At 38.7% G+C, this 22013-nt stretch overlaps 2 protein-coding genes across 2 annotated transcripts in view; one reads left to right on the top strand and one right to left on the bottom strand.

Annotated features, from left to right (window-relative positions):
- The window catches only part of LOC140156801 (L-glutamine:2-deoxy-scyllo-inosose aminotransferase-like), a 39161-nt gene extending 23978 nt beyond the window's left edge, over positions 1–15183 (bottom strand). Inside the window, 1 exon segment of the mRNA XM_072179784.1 lies at positions 15131–15183. The gene's annotated coding sequence lies outside the window, so the exon portion shown is untranslated.
- Positions 15184–16568: 1385 nt separating this feature from the next.
- Positions 16569–21608, top strand: LOC140157673 (uncharacterized). Its single transcript, XM_072180913.1, has 3 exons — positions 16569–17230; positions 20103–20226; positions 20893–21608. The coding sequence occupies exons 1-3, from the start codon at positions 16583–16585 to the stop codon at positions 21606–21608; spliced, it is 1488 nt and encodes a 495-aa protein (XP_072037014.1). The 5' UTR covers positions 16569–16582.
- The last annotated feature ends 405 nt before the right edge of the window (positions 21609–22013 follow it).

Here is a 22013-nt window from a genome sequence, read left to right on the forward strand (position 1 = left end):
AGGTGCGCGTATGTATTGCGCTGTAATGCGTAGACTAGTGCGGAATACGCGACGCGCTAGCAGTACGCGCGCAACAGAATACGTGAAGTTGTAAACAAGTTTCGTTCATTTTATAATGAGGGGAGTTTTTATGACGGTAAACTTAGTTTTTGCTTTAAAAAACTGTTTACAGTTATTAAAATAATATTTAACCGACTAAGAATGAGAATAAACGATAGGAATTTTTATTTTGCCTATCCTCTACCTATGATAGACGACAGTCAGGTCCAATATTTTTATCGTAGTGGATACCGGCTGCGCCGGCATCCACTACTCAAAATATTGGACCTGCCTGTCGTCTATCACACGGTAGAGGATAGGCAAAATAAAAATTCCTATCGTTTATTCTCTAAGTATCCGCCCGAATAGCCGTCCCCTGCACTGTCCATAGCCAGTTCGGCCGGCCCGGATCCAGTTCCCACCACATGTAGTGTGATGAGCTAGTTATTTCACAACGGAAGTAAACACGGTCGGAAGAAATATTCTTCCAAACATTTATTTAAAATTATTTTCTGAAATTCTTCATGCATATTTTTTGTACAATTATATTCTTGATTATCTGTGAACTATATGTGAAAAATATTTTTTCTAAACCAGCTTTCGAAAAAAAACCTGAACAAGGTCAATAAAGGTCATGGTGTAAATATGTGAGGCAATATATGCATAATATTAAAAACACGTGCTCAACGAACATCAGTGCGGTCCAGTCAAAACATGCGTAAATGGGCCATCATGGGGTTTTCCCGACCTTCAGAACTACGTGATTTTATGACCGAGTGAGGTTAGATGAAAAATACTTTTTTATTGTATGTTGTATGTTCGAGCATTTTCGTCTCAGCAGTGAAGCGGATGAATGATGGCGAGTAAGCTTACTGACTTGCATAAAGTTCGCCAATTTCGTTCTTTTCTCTTGACACCATTTATTTAGGTCAAAAGTGGGTTATTAATATATTGCGTCCGTGAACATTTAATACGGAGGGGATGCATTGTTTTCAAATCTTTAAATGGGACCCCGCCCGGGAACCCTGGATATCAATACCAAATCTTAAAATAATACCGTCATGACCGTCCATGGATATCATGAACGAATGCATTCATCCCCAGAAAATAAACTTCCGAATCGAGTCATTTGTATTTTTGTTATATTGATAGTTTTAATATTTTTAGGTGGCGACAGACATTTGCAAGAACATCGTGGCAGGGAAATCCCCATGCACATACTTGACCCGTACCCGTTGAATTTTTGATGACCTAGTAGTTGTTGGGAAGTGGATCATGTCTGGGGACCATGCCATGTGCATCTTTACCAGACGAAACGGAGCCTACACAGGTGTGCGTGTGGTCATAAAAAGTTAGCTTAAACAAATATGCGCAGTGGCGACACCAGGAATTTTTACGGGAGGGAGGAGACAAGCCCCTCCCCCGTCCTCCAGGATCAAAGCCCATGGCACTAAATATTGGTCAGGATGTATTTTTTAATGATCATGTACGGATTATAGTATATACACAGTTAAGGGACGCACCATTATATTCTTATGGTGGGGGTAGGAAGTTTTTGAAAAAAAAACTTGTAGGAAGTTTTTCCACCCAAAAAATGTCCCCACCAACACTAAAAAAACCCCTTTCCTCACCTAACTGTGTATAAATGCATGAAAAAAATTGCGGGAAGGTGGCGATATTCCTTTCCCCGACCCCAACTTCCTACCCCCCCTGAGTATCTAATGGTGCGTCCCTAAATGGGGAAAGTTTTTGTTTTTTAAAAATAAAAGTGGGGAAAGGGTTTTCTTTTTTTTTTTTTTTGCTTACGTAGTGAGGGAAGTTCGGAGTGGGGAAGGGTGTGGGCAAAGTGAATCGTGCCGCAAAAAGTGAAACATTTCGTAATTGTGACCGTACAGCACGAATGAGCCGTAAATGTCCTCAATTGTATTCTGAGTTACAGTGTAAAATGGGCATGAAGGTCATATTCATAGGTATTTCAATTTGGTGCTACGTGTATCTCATTAAATGAGGTACACGTAGCACCAAATTGAGGTACCTATGAATACGACCTTCATGCCCATTTTACACTGTAACTCAGAATACAATTGCGGACATTTACGGCTCATTCGTGCTGTACGGTCACAATTTTAGATTTGGGGTGGGTGGGTGGGTAGGTGGGGAGAGTTATGACTGGGAGTATTGCCCTGTAAAGTTTTTGTTTTTAAAAAATAAAAGTGGGGAAAGGGTTTTCTTTTTTTTTTTCTTTTTTTGCTTACGTAGTGAGGGAAGTTCGGAGTGGGGAAGAGTGTGGGCAACGTGAATTGTGCTGCAAAAAGTGAAACATTTCGTAATTTTAGATTTGGGGGTGGGGGTGGGTGGGGAGAGTTATGATTGGGAGTATTGCCCCAGTGTCATAATGGCGCCGCTACTGGAGGATATGGGCGGGGCAGAAAGGTTCCGGAGATTAAGGCAAGTTTCTACCAATGTGTTTATTTTTGCTACAATTTTTAAGTTGATATTAAAATCAGTATATTAATAGTAATAATATATTAAAATGGAAAATACATCTTATTTCAGTACTTTTTCAATAATAATAGTATTGCAAAATGTCTAAGTTATATCATGTATATGTTTCAATATTTTTGATGTAATTTTATGCTAAAGGTCGACATGATATGGTCATTTGGTGTATTGTGAAGCCAATTGCACACACCCATCATGCACCCAAACAAATTGTATCATACTATACTGGTGCTCCTTCAAAAGAACGGAAATTCCCAGTATTAACTTCCCAATTTTTATGCCGGATGATTGTGTAGTTACTGTAAGGGGTGGCCATGACAACTTTCCTACTAACAATTTTACTCAAGTTCAGACTTACACATAACACAGAGGGCAGAATTAAAGTTGTTTGACTTGTGCTCAACATTCTAATTTTAAGTCGATCAATCATTTCTATTATCAATAATAATAGCAATAATATTGGTGAATGCCGCATAATATTTCAATATTTGAAAGTAGGGTCTTTTGGTGTATTGTGAAGCCGATTGCACACACCCATCACGCACACTTACAAAATATATCATACTGGTGTTCCCACAAAAGAACGGGAATTCCTTGCTTAGCCACACTTTTTAATAGGCTGGATGATTGCGTAATTATGTAAGGGAGGGGACAGCTCTCCATGTATAGAATTGAAAGTTATATAATATTATATAAAAAACATTAATAAATGATCATATCAAACAACCGTGATAGGGGGAGGGGGGCAAGAGTTATGACTGGGAACATTCCCCTGTGCCAATGTGACGTCGCCACTGGAGGGGCAGAAAGGTCCTAGAGAGAGGTTTAAAGGTAAGTTTCTTCTACCAATGTATTTATTTTTCTAAGGGATGCTACAATTTTTAAGTTGTTATTAAAATCAGTATATTAATCAATAATAATAATATATTATTATGGAAAATACATCTCATTTCATGTACTTTTTCAATAATAATAGTATTGCAAAATGTCTCATATCATATGTTTCAATATTTTTATGTAATTTTATGAAGGGTGTGGGCAAAGTGAATCAGTGCCGCAAAAAGTGAAACATTTCGTATTTGGGGGGGGGGGGGTATGACTGGGAGTATTGCCCCTGTGCCAATATGATGCCGCTACTGGAGGGGATGGGCGGGCAGAAAGGTCCTGGAGAGTAGTTTAAGGTAAGTTTCTACCAATGATGTATTTATTTTTAGGGATCCTACAATTTTTAAGTTGATATTAAAATCCATATATTAATCAATAATAATCATTTATAATGGAAAATACATCTCATTTCAGTACTTTTTCAATAATAAAAGTATTGCAAAATATCTCATGTTTTTAAATATTTTTTTAATAATAATTTGTAATGGAAAATACATCTCATTTCAGTACTTTTTCAATAATAAAAGTATTGCAAAATATCTCATGTTTTTAAATATTTTTTTCATGTAATTTTACGCTAAAGGTCATGATATGGTCATTTGGTGTATTGTGAAACCAATTGCACACACCCATACAAAATGTATCATACTGGTGCTCCTTCAAAAAAACGGAAATTCCTGGTATTAACTTTTCAATTTTTATGCCGGATGATTGTGTAGTTATGTAAGGGATGGCTATGACAGCTGTACTACCGGACCACTATTAGATTTCGAGTTGGTTGATCAACTTGCCAATATTTACTTACAATCGGAATTTACAAAGAAATAAAATCTAGGAATTTACAAAGAAATAAAATCTAGCCTATTTTCTTGAACTTGGGATAAACTAGAATTCAATTCCATTCTAAAAACTTGACTAACACAGGATACGATGAAATTTTTCGTAATTTTAGATTTATTTGCTTGAACTGAAAATGACAGAAATTTTTTTAAAAAGGGATAAAAATGTAGAATTAAATTCCCTTCTAAAAACCTGACAAGTTCAGAGTCAGACATAACACACAAACCCCCTCTCGCTCCATTTTACAGTATCAATATCCCCACTAACAACTCTCGCTCCAATATCCCCCATTAACCACTCATATCGAATCCCCATGCACCCCTCTCGCTCCATGTTCTCATATCGATATCCCCACTAACCACTCTCGTTCCACTTTATCATATCGATATCCCCATATACACCCCTCTCGCTCCACTTAATCGTATCGATATCTCCATTAACCAATCTCCCTCCACTTTAAGGGCTGTGCAATCATTATGAGCCTCCTGGGGAGGTAAAATTTCAAGCGGCTCGCCAAAATCGCTTGCCCCCCCCTCTCTGCCCGCCAAAAAATCGCTTGCGCCCCCCCCTGGCCTGCCAAAATTCTTCAAAAAATGCTCAATATTTTGTAGTAAATCATTGTACAAGAAGAACAATTCACATTTTGTTTTCGAATACTAGTAACTCCAAGAATGAATCCACGAAAAGTTGAATTTCTGTTATTTCACACATCTGGTACTCTCCCTCATTTTATACGGTAATTATTCATACACAACCGCGGGAACCTGATTCTACCCATGCGCAAGTTGAAAGTAGACATTTTTGGTAAACAACATCGTGAGCCACCTTGTACCATAGATTTTAAATTTCTATGCTTGTACCCAGGGTAGTCCCTCATTAGATATTCATAAGTTCATTCAAACCGACCGTGGGAAAGTATCAATCTATGAGCGTCACACCGTATTTGGAAGCATGTTTACCTGGGCATTTGCCTCGTGGGTCCTGGGAGCCGGGGTGATGACCTCACCTGCCACGTGTATTATTCATGTTGGTTCTGATTTTATTCTCTGAATATGGATTTTGTTTTTTGCTTTGGAGAGTTTACTGGGGCGCGGATACTTTTGCTAGAATCGGTCAAGGGTCACGGGGAAATACCCACCGAAGGTAATTAATCTTCGACAAAATCCGGACGTAGTAAACTACAACTTCATTCATAAAAATGCATATACAGCTGGCAAAAAACATACCAAAATTGGCCGAGACGATGACATCATTCAGTCATGAATATTTAATCGCCATTTTGCAACAAACGAAGCAATTTTACGACACAAGACGATCATCTTTTGTTATTTTTAGACAGATTTTTTTGCCGGGGGGGTAAAGGTACCCCAAAACCGTGGCACATCCCCGTATACCTTCAACCAGGAAGAACCCCCCCGGGGATTTTTGTTGATTTGAAACATTTTTTAACCAATTATTATCAGTATCTTAATTATTCTTGAATTTCAATGGGGCGATTTTGTAGCATCTGACTTTATTTTTCGCCCTTGGTCAGTATTTCAAGGGGGCTAGTTTTTAGAATCGACGGGCGAATCGCCGTTCGCCCGTGTATTTTGATCGCTGATTTAAGCGTTTCTGTACTGTTTCCCTAAGCCTTTTTAGGGCGTTTTATTTAAAAGGCGCCCCGTGAATGTGTGCCAACAATCCCCCTCTCGGCTTGCAAAAATTGCTTCCCCCCCCCCCCTTCAGCTCACCCTAAAATTTCTCCCCCCATTTTATCCTCCCCAGGGCTCATAATTATTGCACAGCCCCATATCGTATATCAATCACATATTAATTACCCTGGTTGAACCATCCCGGGGAATCACCAACTCTAAACAGGTGTCTGGCTGATTGCCAACGATCTATTTTTAGTTTGCAACGCGATCTCTTGAGAAACTGGACCTGTGATTGGATGATCGTGATACACACCCCGAACACACCCACATCCAAATCGCGCCTGGGTCGACCAGCAGCTACCAGCTATAAATAGCCACATCCGTACGACCGTCGTCATGGTTAAAGTTGGAAGAAATGCAACAGGCTTCGCGCTCGTACCTAGAATAAATTGGGGGATGGAGGGAGAGGTAGACATATTTTAGAAGGGAAGACACTTTGTGAAAATACGATGGATGATTGTGAACGTCAAGTTAAAACATGTAATTTATGTGTAATATTAGGCCTAATTATTTATATGTAAACAAAATATTTTGTCATCTTCGTATTGAACTTGAGTCTTCGTTATATCATCACCTTCGTCAGCATCATCGTTATCCTCCCTCTAGTACATCCTGCACAGCAGCACGGATCGATAGTATCTGCATGCAGCATCAGGTCAAGTGGGTATGTTGACACGTGACACAACTTTCTCACGGTCGATTGGTTTATTGTTTATATTGAACAAGACAAGAACATGGATTGATCTCTGATGGATGGTTTCAATCTGAGCACATGGTGCACGTTTTTAGAATAAATATTTTTTTGCGGAACATCTATCGGACCATAAGATCAGATTGAAGAATATTTTTCCGAGAACTTGGAAGATGTTTGCTTGGAACTTGGAAGAATAACTTGCAAGACCCCGCGGGATAAGACCACGGCGAACGACAGGATCTTTCAGTCCTGCATCAGTCCCGGATACGTAAGGCCTACATCCATATCTAGGCACGATTGAAAAATGATCGTGATGATAGATCGTGCACGATGTAGAGGATTGATCGACTTGATGACGATTTAGTTGGAAATATAAAACTGTTGCAACAATTTGATCATGGAAGGATAAAAACCCGATCATCAATAAATCTGTGAAGCGCACGGTATAGCGCTCCAGTATGCAAAAAAGTATGACTGGACTACATTGCATACCTGACCTATTCCAGTGCATGCTTTTTGTGGAATTACCTTATTACGTATTTTGAAGATAAATATGGGTATTCAAGTTCAAAATATCATGACTTGAACCCAGGATGAATGAGATCTCAAGGTCCACATGATCGAGCATGGTGAGTTCGATATCAAGATTTATTGTAAGAAGCGCAAGCTACTAGATATTATGAAATTCATCATAGGCCCTATCATATCATAAAATTATGATTTCGAATATGATAAACGTGCATCTTTATACAATCAATAATTGCAGACCTAAAAAATAGTACGCATTTGGCTGGTCAAGGTCAGATTCGTAATTCTGCATTTTGTTTTTCCTCTTTCTATATTTTTTGTCATCTTCTTTCGGTCATTTTTAAAATAAATGGTCTACTTTTTACCTTCAAAACATGGTTATTTCCTAATTATTTCTTTAAATAAGTTACATTTATATTAATTTTTATTATACCTGTGATAAAATCAAGAAACTTTAATATATTCACGTTTCATAAATTATTTTTTTAATGCTGGTATAAAATCCCCGACCCCGTGACCGAAATACTGAATTGGAAAAGCCTGGGTAGCGATCATGATCAACAACAAATCTATTTTATGGCACACACTTGAGCTGGCTCGACGGAAATGGTTCCTATCGATCGATTGTATCATGGAAATTTCTTTATCTTTGGTTGATGCTTAATGTGGTCATTTACTGGTCAAAAAATAATGTAAAATCAATAATAATTCATGATCTTACAATACATGAAAATGATACGATTCATATTATTATTCACATGCTGATGGCCCGACATGGGACATAACATCAAGAAAATATACAAACATCAGTATTTAATAGGCCTATCCTTGCATTAATTATGGGTGTTATTATACATGAATATTATTATTTATTCATTAATGTTTTTAATATCATGTTTAAGTAGGCCTACTGATTTTTATGATATGGAATCCGTCACTGACTTGCTCAGATGATCGGTAACGGTCCCGCCGACCATCTACATGATCTATGCCGTGACCGTGATTATAGCCATCGCGCCGGCCGTGATATTGATGACCAGACCATAGATCCTCCACTATCTATGACCAAGACACATTTACGATTTACGAAAGCGACCTGTCATGACAACATGATAGTGGTCAATATAATTGTCCCCTTCAATTATAACGGTCCTGGTGACAATTAAAGTTAATCGTGCACACACCGTATCAGTGAGAGCATGTTAAGTGGTTCCCGTGCATCCACTGCTCACCATTCTTTGCAGAGAGTCGGGCAGAGAGTGTGAAAGCAGCTCGCCTCCTTCTGTATTGATTTTTTCATTGGGCGGCCAGTTTGGGTGCTCTATCGTCTCAAATGCCGTCCTACACTGCGTCCTACATTGAAGTGTCTCTATTGTGAAGCAGCACTAATTCTCCATTGTATGTGGCTTCTTAAATGTAGGACGATTTTTCCAATGTAGGACGTTATGGTTTAGCAGTGATACGGCAGATGTTGTTGCGAGTTGCGACGTCTTCAATCATCGGTGTACCGATGTCGTCAATAAAGTGTTGCCTCAACGTTATATTGAAGTCGTACGACACCTGTCGCACGGCAGGCAATGGGTGACATTAATGTAACATCTTTATCGTCAGTTGTACCGATGCCGTCAACGTAGTGTTGCCACAACGTTGTATTTTGATCATATGATAACTGTCGCGGCCGCGGGTAGTAAACAGGTGACGTTAATGCAACATAATTTATCGTCAGTTGTACCGATGTCGTCAACGTAGTGTTGCCACAACGTTGTATTTTGATCATACGATAACTGTCGCGGCCGCGGGTAGTAAACAGGTGACGTTAATGCAACATAATTTATTGTCAGTTGTACTGATGTCGGCAATGAAGTGTTGCTTCAATGTTATCGTTGTATTGAAGTCGTCACGACGACTGTCTTCTGACGGCGGCAATACCTCAAGTTCACGTTTGTGCACTAAATGGGTGTACTGACATCCTAGATTAGTACTTGCGTTAACGTTGGAATTTGGTTGCCCAACGTCCGATCTTATTGCAACGTAGTTTTTCCCGATTGTGTCCACTGGGGTACGTATATTAGTTAAGACTTTATAATATACATGTATACGGTAGACTCGCTTGCCAGTCCTACGATACATACCGTACTAAGGACTGGCTCACGCCATTTTGTCTGTCTATGGAAAATACACACTTAACGGTTTGCGCAGGTCAGATATTAGAAAAATTTCTTCAAAATTTCATCAAGGTAGGGTAGGACTACCAATTATCGGACACTTAAGCAATTTGCTCAATATTTAAAAAACTGAAGAATATTTTCCCAACTATAGAACATCCACGTAATGACCAAAGACAGCCCTAAATGTAACATAAAATTTGAATTGATGAGACAAGCCATTATAGATATATGGATTGAAAACCACATTGAGGCATCTTGCCAGTTATCGGACGCCTATGCCAGTTATCGGACACTACGCAGCCAGTTACCGGACACCCGCAAAACTAACGGCACACATCTATTTTTTCAACTCAACCAAATGCAGTCAAGTTTGTGTCTATTCCTTCATGATTGTGGGTTATATTTGGACATTGTCTGATACTTCACGTTGGCATTTTCCCCACCGCAAACCACATTTAGGTACAATGTAGGCCTATACATTGTAGGCGCATCAACTATTTTAATCATAACATTATAATATAACTTAAACTTAACATCAAACCCTATTTGCGTTCTCAACTAAGCTAAAATAAGCTAAAATACACCTAACAAAGTGCAACATGTTAAGTGCCACACAGCGCCGGCTGGCTGGCAACAGTTTATATGAAGGCCAGAGGGTGTCCGGAAATTGGGCATGCGCAGATTTTCCAAGCCTATTATCGGATACTTCATTCCGCCGGAAGCGTTGTTAGCAACCGGTCATGTCAGATGTTGCTGCAGAACCTACACAGTTTTACAAACATAATAATAAAAATATATCAGTTTTAGTAAATTATGAAAAGCTCAAGACCCACACAAATTGGTCATGCCGAATTACGCTACCTCATAAGTAACATGTTTTTAATAATAAAGAGGCATACTTAGTCCCTTCACGCTCGTATTTGCGAAATAATAATAAACGGAACCAGCTGCAAGGCAGCCATTTAAATGCAGTAAGTATCCGTTCTTTCATTTGATGCGATATAAATTCATGTTGACTTGAAGAAACAACTCCACATGGTCCAAACCATGTAATCGTCCGATAACTGGCATTGTCCGATAATTGGTAGTCCTACCCTATATAAAATTGGTACCCACCTTATTGTGCTTGCTAATTCAAGACTCTGTTGAAACAAAATTAAGGATCGAATGCATTTTAGTGTCCAAAAAGGCAAAATTATCGTCAAAGTTCTGCCGAATTCTCCACCCTTGCGAAGCAAGGGTACAGGACTATCGGGAATAAAAATATCCGATCTTTGCGATCAAAAACACAAAATTACAACTTTGCCTTTGCCTTGGACGTAAGTACTTGGCAAAAGACATTATTGCCAAACAATAATAGGGTAAATACGCCTATTCTCGGTCACTTAAGAAACAACCCGCTCTATTTCTTGCGTAAATAATTATAAAAGTTAGCTATATGGGAACGTGCATTCCAAACAACACCCCGTTTAACATACCCTGCATGACATCTTCTATTGAACTTGTATTGGAAGTACAAGGTCAAAAGGTCAAAGTCGACGACAACGCCTATTCTCGGTCACTAAACACCTATTCTCGGTCACCGTATAGTTTTTCTATACCTATTCTCGGTCATTCTCTGGTTGATCGGTATGATGCGGTTTTGATAACTTAAACCCATAATAAAATACATGTGCAGTATTCTCAGATATATTGACAAGGAGCGATCCTTTCAAAACGGTTTCTTGGCAAAAATTTTCGTACCATCCGATCGGGGTCCGAGGTGGTCCTATTTTGTGGGAGCGCACAGCGGAATGCGGTGGCACGCCTGACTAGTCCAGGAGCAAGATCACACAGGGCCCTAAATAAGGAGTTTGTTCACCCCCCCACTACATACAAGGTTTGACACCATAGGTAGTTAGTATGGACCCTCTAGATCACTGCTAGGTAGGTAGTGGTCTCAAATAGTGGTAACACTTTTTTTACAGGTCATTTTATATATGGACGTATAATCACATAAAATCACAAAAAATAGGGCAAAATTAAGGGGTAGGGGAGATATATAAATTCCCATAACTCAACTCTTACTTATAATAATGAATTTATTTTGGTATGAATATGTAGCTAATTGATTGTTCTAACTAGTAACTTTCTAGTATTATTTGAAAGCAAAACCTAGGTTTCTTTAGATCATGATTGGAAGTGGCCAGTCCATACACTAGTGGAAAATCAGATTTTTCACAACAATGCGTAGGGTGGGTGTTTTTGTGGCACTGGCTTCAAATTTTACTATTGTGCCAATTTCTATTTTCAAAATTAATTAAGCTCTATTTTTTAATTTTGTTTTTAATATCAAGCATATCTAGACAAACATTGATGTTCTGGTTCAAATATTTATATAAGTGCATGTTTGCGTGCATGTTGGTTTGTGTTGTGTAGGTTTGAGGTAGGTGGGGTGTGTAGGGGGGTGTGTAGGGGGGTGTGGGTGTGGGGGTGTGTATAGAGTTCGGGGTTGGGGTGTTTTACGTGTCTTAATATGTCACTCAGCTGAACTATATAAGTTCCATTAAACCAAATTTGTTTGTTAAGTTACCATTCATGTAATATTTTGAATATTTATATGTGCGGGGTGAGATCAACCACTGCTTGTCAGGAAAATAGACTGAAAATGTAAAAAAAATTGACCAATTTAGCATCCAAGCGATGAAAGTCAAAATTCTGCGATTCGGGCACCTGAACAGCGCTCACGAATTTCAGCCGACAATTTCGCCTCCTTACCAGTTCCGCCTTGATATTATTCCGACAGCCTGTCACTAATTCACAATCGATTTGAAACATTTTTTGTACAGATTTTTAATGTTGAGGTCCTACTCTGTTGTTCCCATAAAAACAAGCACGATTCACTTGAATTTAGTACCCACGAGAGGCTGATACATTTTGCTCAGGCGCTAGTTTTAACCGGAACTATACAATATTACACCAAATGCGGAAGGATTTAGTGTTGTGCCCCCTTTAAGAATAGCACAATAGCGCTAATAGCACGCTATAAGGTCTAGGTCGTTTTAAGAATAGCACAATAGTGCTAATAGCACCCCTCCAAGTGTACAAGAATTCAAAAATAGCATTATTGCGATAATAACGCGCTATATGCCCCCTAAGGCCAAACCAATTTCCAGAGCACAATAGCACTAATAGAACGCTATAAGGCCTAACCATTTTAAGAATAGCACCATAGCGCTATAGCACGCTATAAGGTCTAACCATAAGAATAGCACAACAGCGCTAATAACACCCCTCCAAGTAATAGGAGAACTCAAAAATAGCATAACCATGATAACTGCGCTAATATTAACATTTAAAGCCATTTTAATGTCCCTAATGGGTTTTTTCTAAAAAAAAAAAAAATAACACTGTCAATTGCACAAATAGCACACCCATGAAAATAGCGGTGCTATTTGTGCTAACATGTATATAAAGTAATGACAAAATTGCGCTAATAGCACGTGTAGGCCCGAGGAGATAGTGTATGTTATCTGCGCAAGTCAGTTATAGCGCCTTTCTCGGTCCAGGGCAGGAACCATTTTTGCTGACAGAAATGTGACATTGTTGACCCAATTTTTCCGACCGAAAAAGCTCGAAAATACGTCAGGGTAGGGGATGGGGTAAGGGGTAGAGGAGGGGAGGGGCGGCGGTCACAAATAATTTCTCCTCGCTCATTTGTATTCGACAAATGGCTATAGGCCAAATTTAAGCCTGCAGAGCAAAATGCAACACTTCTCATGTGCTCATGCATGATCATTTGTAGGACACATGGCAACAACGATGTCAACATAGCTCATACTAGGGAACACTGACCGAGAATAGGAATGCCAATGGAATTCGTATGCCTATTCTCAGACACCCCTGTTTCTATGGGAATTTACATAAACACAACACCAATCATTTGCTATGGTGTTATTTACGATGCAGATGGATCAACTTGTTAAAATTACAGCTTTAAAATGCATGTAGGCCTACAATTTTGCATCACTGATTTTATTACAATATCACCTCTTAAATGACGTCATTATTTTTTTTAAATGCCGAAATTTCAGGTCACCATACAATCTCAAAATCTATCATTTAAGGTGAACTGTGCTGCCGTGATATAGGTATCCTAGGTGAATTCAAATTTGCCATCAAATTGCATCGTTTTATATATCAAATTAAAGCCCTTGAGTAAACTAAGCCAAAACTGAAAACCTTTTTTGCATAGCACTTTCCGTAGCAAAGTTACATCTTGTCAAAGATTGACTTTCATCAAAAGATTCAGCTAGCAAAATTCCCCAAAACGGCATTTCGGGGGTGTTTCTAGATCTTAGTCTCATGGCGATGGCAGCTTTTTTTTAATGGAACTGCTATCAAAATCCCTCTAAAATTCCATGTGCGACTTGATTATCACCATAAAAAATCATATATTTGGGTCAAGTGAAGTATAGAAAACATATTTATGTAGGTTTCCTTCACCCACCTATTCTCGAAAAAAAATTCAAATTTCTATGTAAATATGCATTGTGTTGGGGCCCGGTCTCAAGTGAATTCGCTGACTAGTAAATGTGTTAACTAAAGGTTTGCCTAGGTTACCTATGTAATAATCCTTCATATAAGAAGTACCTGGATAAGATAGGTCATACATAGTTCAGATTCGGAAGAAAGTGATGTGTCGACATTTTAATACTCTTAGCTACATGTAAGTCCACGTGTTTTCAGTGCTACTGCCCTCTCCTTTGGAGAATATGCCATTCTAAAGTAGGATACACAGACAGTAGAGTGGGAGTTGTGTGTAGCTATTCAACAGAGAATGAGCTAAGACCATCACTGGGAAGTGAGTTGGTAATTAAAGCTGATAGTTAACTATGTAGAAGTTAACAGGTTTCAATATGGCGTGATTCTATAGGCAGGAGAAGTACACTGAGAACTCGTCTTATTAAACATTAAGGCACGGGCCAGGATGATTTGCACATCGATCCTGAACGCCCATCGTTAATAAAAGAGAGGTATCTCGACAGTAATAACAAAATGTTGTCTTAACGTCTTTCGATCAAGTCACATGTTTGTCTATCCAGATCAAGATAACCGAACCCAGATGGATTGTAGGCCCATTCGCGTATCTTTTAACATAAACGTACTTCCATTCTGCCACAGAACAATCGGACCGTACAAATTCCTACAGTGATGGCGAATCCCTACACCTACGTGATATTAAAAAGTCACCAAAACCTGCAGCACCGGTACGGCTAAATGATTTGTTCGGAAGACACGGCTGAAATTAAAGCAACGATCGTCAGCGGTTGTTCAATACACTAACTGACCGAGAATAGGCGTGTGACCGAGAATAGGCGTAGCCGTAGGTGCAGTAGGCCTATTGACCATATACTGATTACTGAATAGTAAATTATATAGAAGTAACATTTGATGTCAACTTGTCAAAATATTGAAGAAATGTGCTCCCTAAACTGATGTGGCGAGTATCGGAGTAGGCAAAATAATTCCCATTCGAACACATGGGAAACTGAAAGTACCCATGATAACACACATGCACAGACTACACGCATGTAGTATGCATTGTATGTATACGCATTTTGTACGGTAAAGCTTAAGCTTACTGACTGAGCTTGTTGAACTCCAGCGAATCTTTATTTGAAAGATTACTACGTCAGTACATGTTACGTACATGCATTGTTGTTGAGACATTTACATACTTGTATCTAACCATTAAAGCAATTTTAATAATGAAATACCCTCAGCGAAATACCTACTTGTTGCGTGATTGTACGCCCAAACGAAACGAAATTGATATAGATATTGGAGATATTGATTACGGAGCCTGCTCGGCTCGCTCGAATTAGCCATAAAAAATTAATTGATCAATATTGGGCAAATGTATTGGGCGCCTATTTGGGCGCATATCTTTAAAGGGCGCACATCACTATTAATAAAATGTACTCAGTGGTATGCAGGGGGGATGGATAAATGGCAAGTTATGGGCGAGTTACTGTTAGACCAATGGGCGAGTTACTGTTAGACCAATGGGCGAGTTACTGTTAGACCAATGGGCGAGTTACTGTTAGACCAATGGGCGAGTTACTGTTAGACCAATGGGCGAGTTACTGTTAGACCATTGGGCGAGTTACTGTTAGGCCAATTAGTGAGTTATGGTTAGACCGTGGAAATATGCTAAGATGGTGTGGTGGTGACACTGACAGGCGGTGTAGTGCAGGAACAGGGTGGAAAGCAGTTATACTGTAGCTTGGGTGGGTTAAGGTGTGGTGGGTAGGGTAGAGCGTAGGAGGTGGGTTAAGGTAATTTTGGGTTCAAGGTAACTTTGGGGTCATTCAGGGTCATCCGTGGTCAAATCACTATAGATTGTCGCAGGTTTATGAAATTTGGTGGGAAAGAACACTGAAGCGAGACAAAAAATGTCAAAGTCATTTTGGGACCATCCAAGGTCAAATCGCCATAGATCATTGTATTGTTATGGAGCCCCGTTCCCGATTTCATTATAATCGGATGGAGACACCATGACCTCGTTAACCTAACCTTTTTAACTATTTATGAGTCGGCGCATTGACGACTAAGCCAGCTTGGCAAAGACTGCCGCGGCCCTTGTTGAGTCAGTTGATTGCGAGCTGGCTGGTCGACATCACGTCTTTATTTAGTGAGTACATTTTATTCAGAATCAATTTGATTTGTAGTAACTTGAAATAAGAATTAAATATATTGCAAAGAAATTAAATTATTGGTTTCAGCTAGTTATTTTGTGTTAGATCTCGGTTTCCTCTTTTGGCGTTTAACGTCATAATAAATTGGTGGAGTTATCCGTGGTTTTCTTTTCATTAATTCTTAATCGACAGTACCACCTGTCCGCTTGTTTAAATTTCGCGCGTTTTTGCAGTGAGCTTTGTTCCGTGTACTATCCATTCAGTATTATTATTCAATTCAGTTAACTGCACTATTCATTCATTGCTTGGAAGTATTATTAATATGGGCTATGTTTGTCGTGTAGTACCGGCCAGCTCGCAGTCTACTCAGCATATTTCGGCATATTTGGGTATGTAATTTTATTTATTTTAAATATTGTGTTATACGGGCGTGGCATTATCTTGTAGGCCTTGTTTATCGAAATTATTATACTGGGTATGAGTATAGCCCACAAGAATGTTGGTTATAATTATTTCCATCGTCTGTAGCCACACGTAAATGAAATATAGATGGAAATAATAATTCATTGCAGTGTATTCATTGCTATTTTAGCCGCTTTCCCAGTCTTTTGTTCAGATATTTTGGATAACGCTACGCTTGTTGAACCAATGCCAGAACAAGAGTCACCACCGATAGTCACCATGTCTAAATATGAAGGGCATTTTAAAGAATCGTATTCTGGCAAACCAGAAGAGAATTTAGAATTGTTTTTGGCACGATTTGAATTAAATTCTCAGTTGCGTGATTTCGCAGATGCAAAGAAACACTTGGCCCTTAATCTTAGATTAAAAGGAAATGCATCAATTTGGGTTTCAACTCTGCCAGACGGTCAGAAAGACACATATGCGCATTTAAAGGCAGCATTAATTGAGCATTTTCAGGGTAATGACATGAAATGGGTTAACGAATCGAAATTATCAAGCCGTATTCAAACCGAGGCTGAGTCTCTGGATGACTATTTCTCAGATATCTTGACGCTTTGTCACAGACTAGGTAAATCTGAACAAGAAAAGTTGACTCATTTCATATGTGGTTTAAAACCTAACTTACGTGCTTTTGTTATTTCAAAGGAACCTGAATCTATAGACAAAGCAGTGCATTTTGCACGCCTTGCCCAGACAGTTACGAATCTTCCATCCACCCCATCAGTGAACTTGGTAAGTGAAAATCCCAATGCTAGGCAGGATCAGAAAATTGCATCAGTATCCGCTATTGAAAAATTATCAGAACAAGTGGAGCAAATCAAAGTGCAAGTTCATGAAATAGCGTCCAGGCCTAAGCCAAGATCCAATAGACCCTCATTCAAACAATATGGGTCATTTAGAGGAATCATCAATCTAACAATAGGTCAAAATCCCAACATGACCAAAGGAGACCAAGTTTCAATAGACCCACGTGCTTTCGTTGTGGAAAACTTGGACACAAAAAGTTCGATTGTTATTCAAAATTTCACGTCGAAGGTTATCCTTTAAACTGACAACCCGCCTACTTCCTATCATGCATCATCTGTAGATAGTAATTCTGGTGTCAAATCTCAGAATGTAGGTGAAGGGGACACAGCTTATATTGACACTTCCTTTCACAATTGTTGTATTAAAGTCAATTTGGGATGTGACCAAATGTCATGTTTAATTGATACTGGCGCAGACATTAATTTGATCAATGAAACTTGCTATCAAAACTCTTCTGTATGCAAAAGCTTGCGCGTATTCAATCCTCGTTATAGTCGTGCAGTTACAGCAAATGGTTCTTGTTTGAATATAGTAGGTCTTGCGTACATTCCTTTGATAATTTCTGGCACAAAATTTTCGGTTCCTATGCATATTACTTCCAATTTGGACCGTGAGCTCATACTTGGTGCAAAATTTCTGAATTCTCAGGATGCAAATTTGAATTTTAAGTCTAAAACACTCAGACTAAATTCTAAAGTTCACCTCAGAACTTCTTCGCGTATTGAAATTCCACCACGTTCTCAATCTGTGTTTTCCGCAAGAATAAAAAACCAAGTGTTTGGTGGAACTTCAGGAGTTTGTACTCCTGGTAGAGCGTTAAACAATTTGGGTTTACAATTAGCCCATACTGTGTGTAGAGCAAAATCGCATGGTAATTATTCTGAGGTGCCAGTGCTGTTGTTAAATCCTTCAAACAGTACTGCTGTTATTTACCCTCGGACTAAGTTGGGAACATTTTCTGTAGTAAACGATAGCGAAGTCCATTTTTTCTGCTATTGAGGATGATCCCGTTGTGATGTTTTCAGAAGTTAAACCTGAAATTGTGCAAGAGAAATCAGATGCGCAATCTAAAATTGATGAAGTTCTTAGTCAAGTTGATTTAGCAAATGACAACTTGACTTCGTCTCAGCAACATGAACTTCAATCATTGTTGGCTGATTATGTTGATGTGTTTCAAACTTCAGGTAGTCCTTTGGGTCATTATTCCAAAATTAAGCATGTCATCAACACTGGTGATCATCCTCCTGTGAGGGCTCGTCCATACAGACATCCTCCTCACTTACAGAAAGTTATTAGAGAGCAAGTTGATCAAATGTTAAAAGACGGCGTCATATCTCCTTCTACTTCATGTTGGTCTAGCAATGTAGTCTTAATTAAAAGAAAGACTCAAAAGACTTGAGATTTTGTTTGGATTTCAGGCCCTTGAATCTGTGTTCTTTTAGTACCAATTCTCTTATTCCGAACATTCTGGACTCGTTAGACAGTTTAGGTGCTGCAAATCCAGCATTTTTCTCAACTTTAGATATGGCATCAGGGTATTGGCAGATAGGCCTAGAGGAAAGTAGCAAATGTAAGACTGCTTTCATAACTCAGGACGGTCTATATGAATTTAATGTCATGCCATTCGGCCTCCAAAATGCGCCAAGCACGTTTCAGCGCACAATGCAGGAAATTCTTAGAGGCCTACAGTGGAAAATTGCCTTAATATATCTAGATGACGTCATCATCTTTTCAAAGTCTTTTGAGGAACATCTCAGTCATTTGTCTCAAGTTTTAGATCGTTTTAGAACAGCTGGACTAAAACTTAAGCCAAAAAGTGTAGTTTTGGTCATAACAAAGTTCGGTATCTTGGCCACATTATATCACAAGAAGGCGTATCCACAGATCCAGAAAAGACCAAAATTGTTCAGAAATATCCTGTTCCAAAGAAAGTCTCAGAGGTTAAATCGTTTCTCGGTTTTACAGGATATTATAGACGTTTTGTTCCAAAATTTAGTCAAATTGCATATCCACTGATCTGTCTAACAAAGAAAGATGTTCCATTTGTTTGGTCATGTGAGTGTCAAAACGCGTTTGAAACACTCAAACAGAAACTCCTTGAACCGCCTATCCTGGTTTATCCTAGGTTTGATGATTCTCAATTTATCCTCCAAACGGATGCGAGTATTACAGGCTTAGCATTCATTCTTTCCCAAGTTCAAGATGGTAGTGAGAAAGTTATAGCTTATGGTGGAAGATCCTTAACTAGTGCTGAAAAAATTATTCCATCACGGAATTAGAAGCATTAGCGGTCGTTGAAGGTGTTAAAAAGTACTCTTCTTACCTTCTGCATGGTCCAAAGTTCAAAATTGTCACGGATCATCAAGCTTTGTGTTGGATATTTGGAAGAAAACCTGTCACAGGTCGGTTAGCACGTTGGGCTTTGCTACTGCAATCGTATGACTTTGAAATAATTCATAGGCCAGGTAGTACTATTCAAAATGCCGATGCTTTAAGTAGAATACATCAAAATGTATCATTAAGTTCTAGCCAAATTCCTATTGAATTGCCAAGTAATCATAGCAAAGTAGATGTCAAGTCAGGTCAAAGTAAGGATTGGATTCCTTTAAATTGGATTCCATTTGGGTTTGGTTCACTAGATGATGATATTTTTCCTTGCCATACAAAACCAAATGTCAGTACAATTCGTAATCTTAGGTTTCAACAAGGTAAAAGGTTAAGTGACAGAAATGAGGACAAGTTTGAAACTTATATACCCCACATTCATGATAGTGTTAATTTGTCTGATTTTAAGCAGGAACAAAGAAAAGACTCCTTTGCAGCCAAGATGATCAGATACCTTGAGATAGGCGATCTCCCAGATGACAACAAAGAAGCTCGTAATATACTGCTAGAGTCTGAACATTATTTCTTACATGAAGGTGGGTTATTTCATATCTGGTCCACTCCAGCAAAACGTCATTTTCCTGAAAGGACCACTGTACAATTGTATGTACCGTATAGTTACATTGATACAATTTTGAATGCTCATCATGATCAAGCCCTTGCTGCTCATTTTGGATTTCACAAAACTTATGCCAGTATTCGAAAAAGATATTTTTGGAGAGGTATGTACAAAGATATTGATAATTGGATTAGATCATGCGTTTCATGTGCTAGTAGAAAAACACCTAAGCATAAAGTAATTGCTCCGTTAATGACCATGGAAGTTCCTGGACCATTTGAGAGAGTAAGTGTCGATATTTTAGGTCCACTTCCTATATCTACTTCAGGCAGTAGATACGTCTTGTGTTTCACGGATCACTGCACAAGGTGGCCAATTTTGGTCCCAATAAAAAATATGGATGCTAGTACTGTAGCTCACTGTTTTTACAAAGAGGTGATATGTAATCATGGTTGTCCAAGGTTTCTTCTAAGTGACAGAGGCACAAATTTCCTGTCAAAGCTGATGCTCGAAGTTTGTCGTATCATGACAACAAATAAACTCAACACCAGTTCATATCATCCTCAGTGTAACGCAGTACAAGAACGTTTTTATGCTGTTATACTAGACACTATTTCTCATTATGTCAATAAGTTTCAAACAGATTGGGATGACTACCTGCCATCAATCCAGTTTGCGTACAGAACCAGTTCTACTGACAACAGCGTAGGATTCAGCCCGTTTTTCTTACTCTACGGAAGAGAAGCAATCTTACCAATGGATGTTGCCTTACTGGAGCCAGAACGTTTAACAGATAGAACCGTGAGAGAACACATCAAGCAACTGGTAACTCAGCTGGAAACGACTAGGGAAATCTCCAAGCATCATCTACAGCAAAATCAACAGACCATGAAAAAGCGGTATGATCAACACGCCACTGATGTCCAATATCAGGTAGGAGACAGTGTATTCATATATTTCCCAGTAACACAACCAGGATTGTCCAAGAAACTGTGCAAACATTGGTGCGGCCCATACTTGATTATAAAACAATCAAGTCCGGTGAATTTCATGGTTAGAAATCTTGAGAACAATAAACTCTTGAAGGCGCCTATACATGCAAATAGAATGAAATTTGCATATAACCGGTATGTTCGCCCTGCAAATAATGAACTTCCTGTAGACCTTCAAGCTCAAGCACCTGTAGCAGTATTGGATGACACAGATCTTCCAAAAGACTCATTTGAGCCCTTACTGGCTAAACAAACTGTCAAAGATTCAGTTATTTTACCTGTGCCGGGATTACCTGCACATAAGAAACAAACTGACAAACTGTATGCAGTAGAAAAAAGTCATCAGAGGAAAATTCGTCAACGGTAAACTGCATTACCTGATTAAGTGGCAGAACTTTTCAAGCAAGTCTAATTCATGGGAACCTGAAGACCATCTTACTGATGCCACTCTGGACTTTTTGAAGACAAATCCTGTCAGGATAGCAGGAAAAGTGAAATAATTTAAAAAATGCCAAAATATGTTTATTGTGTGTATATATTTATTGGTAATGTCGTGAAAATTTAATGAAATGAAATGATTGCCTGCAAGAGGTACCGGAATCGGACATGTTATTCAGGCATTTTGTGTGAACATTTAAGAATAATTTGTGATGTCAACTTTCAGTATAAAATTGGCAAAATACGCAGATAAGTTGATTGAATTATGTCAGTATTTCAGAATAAGTTGACATTATGAAGATAAAAGTAATGGAGAAACAAATTATGAGATCAA

This window comes from Amphiura filiformis, chromosome 7 (genome assembly GCF_039555335.1).
Source record: "Amphiura filiformis chromosome 7, Afil_fr2py, whole genome shotgun sequence".
In the NCBI taxonomy this organism is placed as follows: Eukaryota; Metazoa; Echinodermata; class Ophiuroidea; order Amphilepidida; family Amphiuridae; genus Amphiura; species Amphiura filiformis.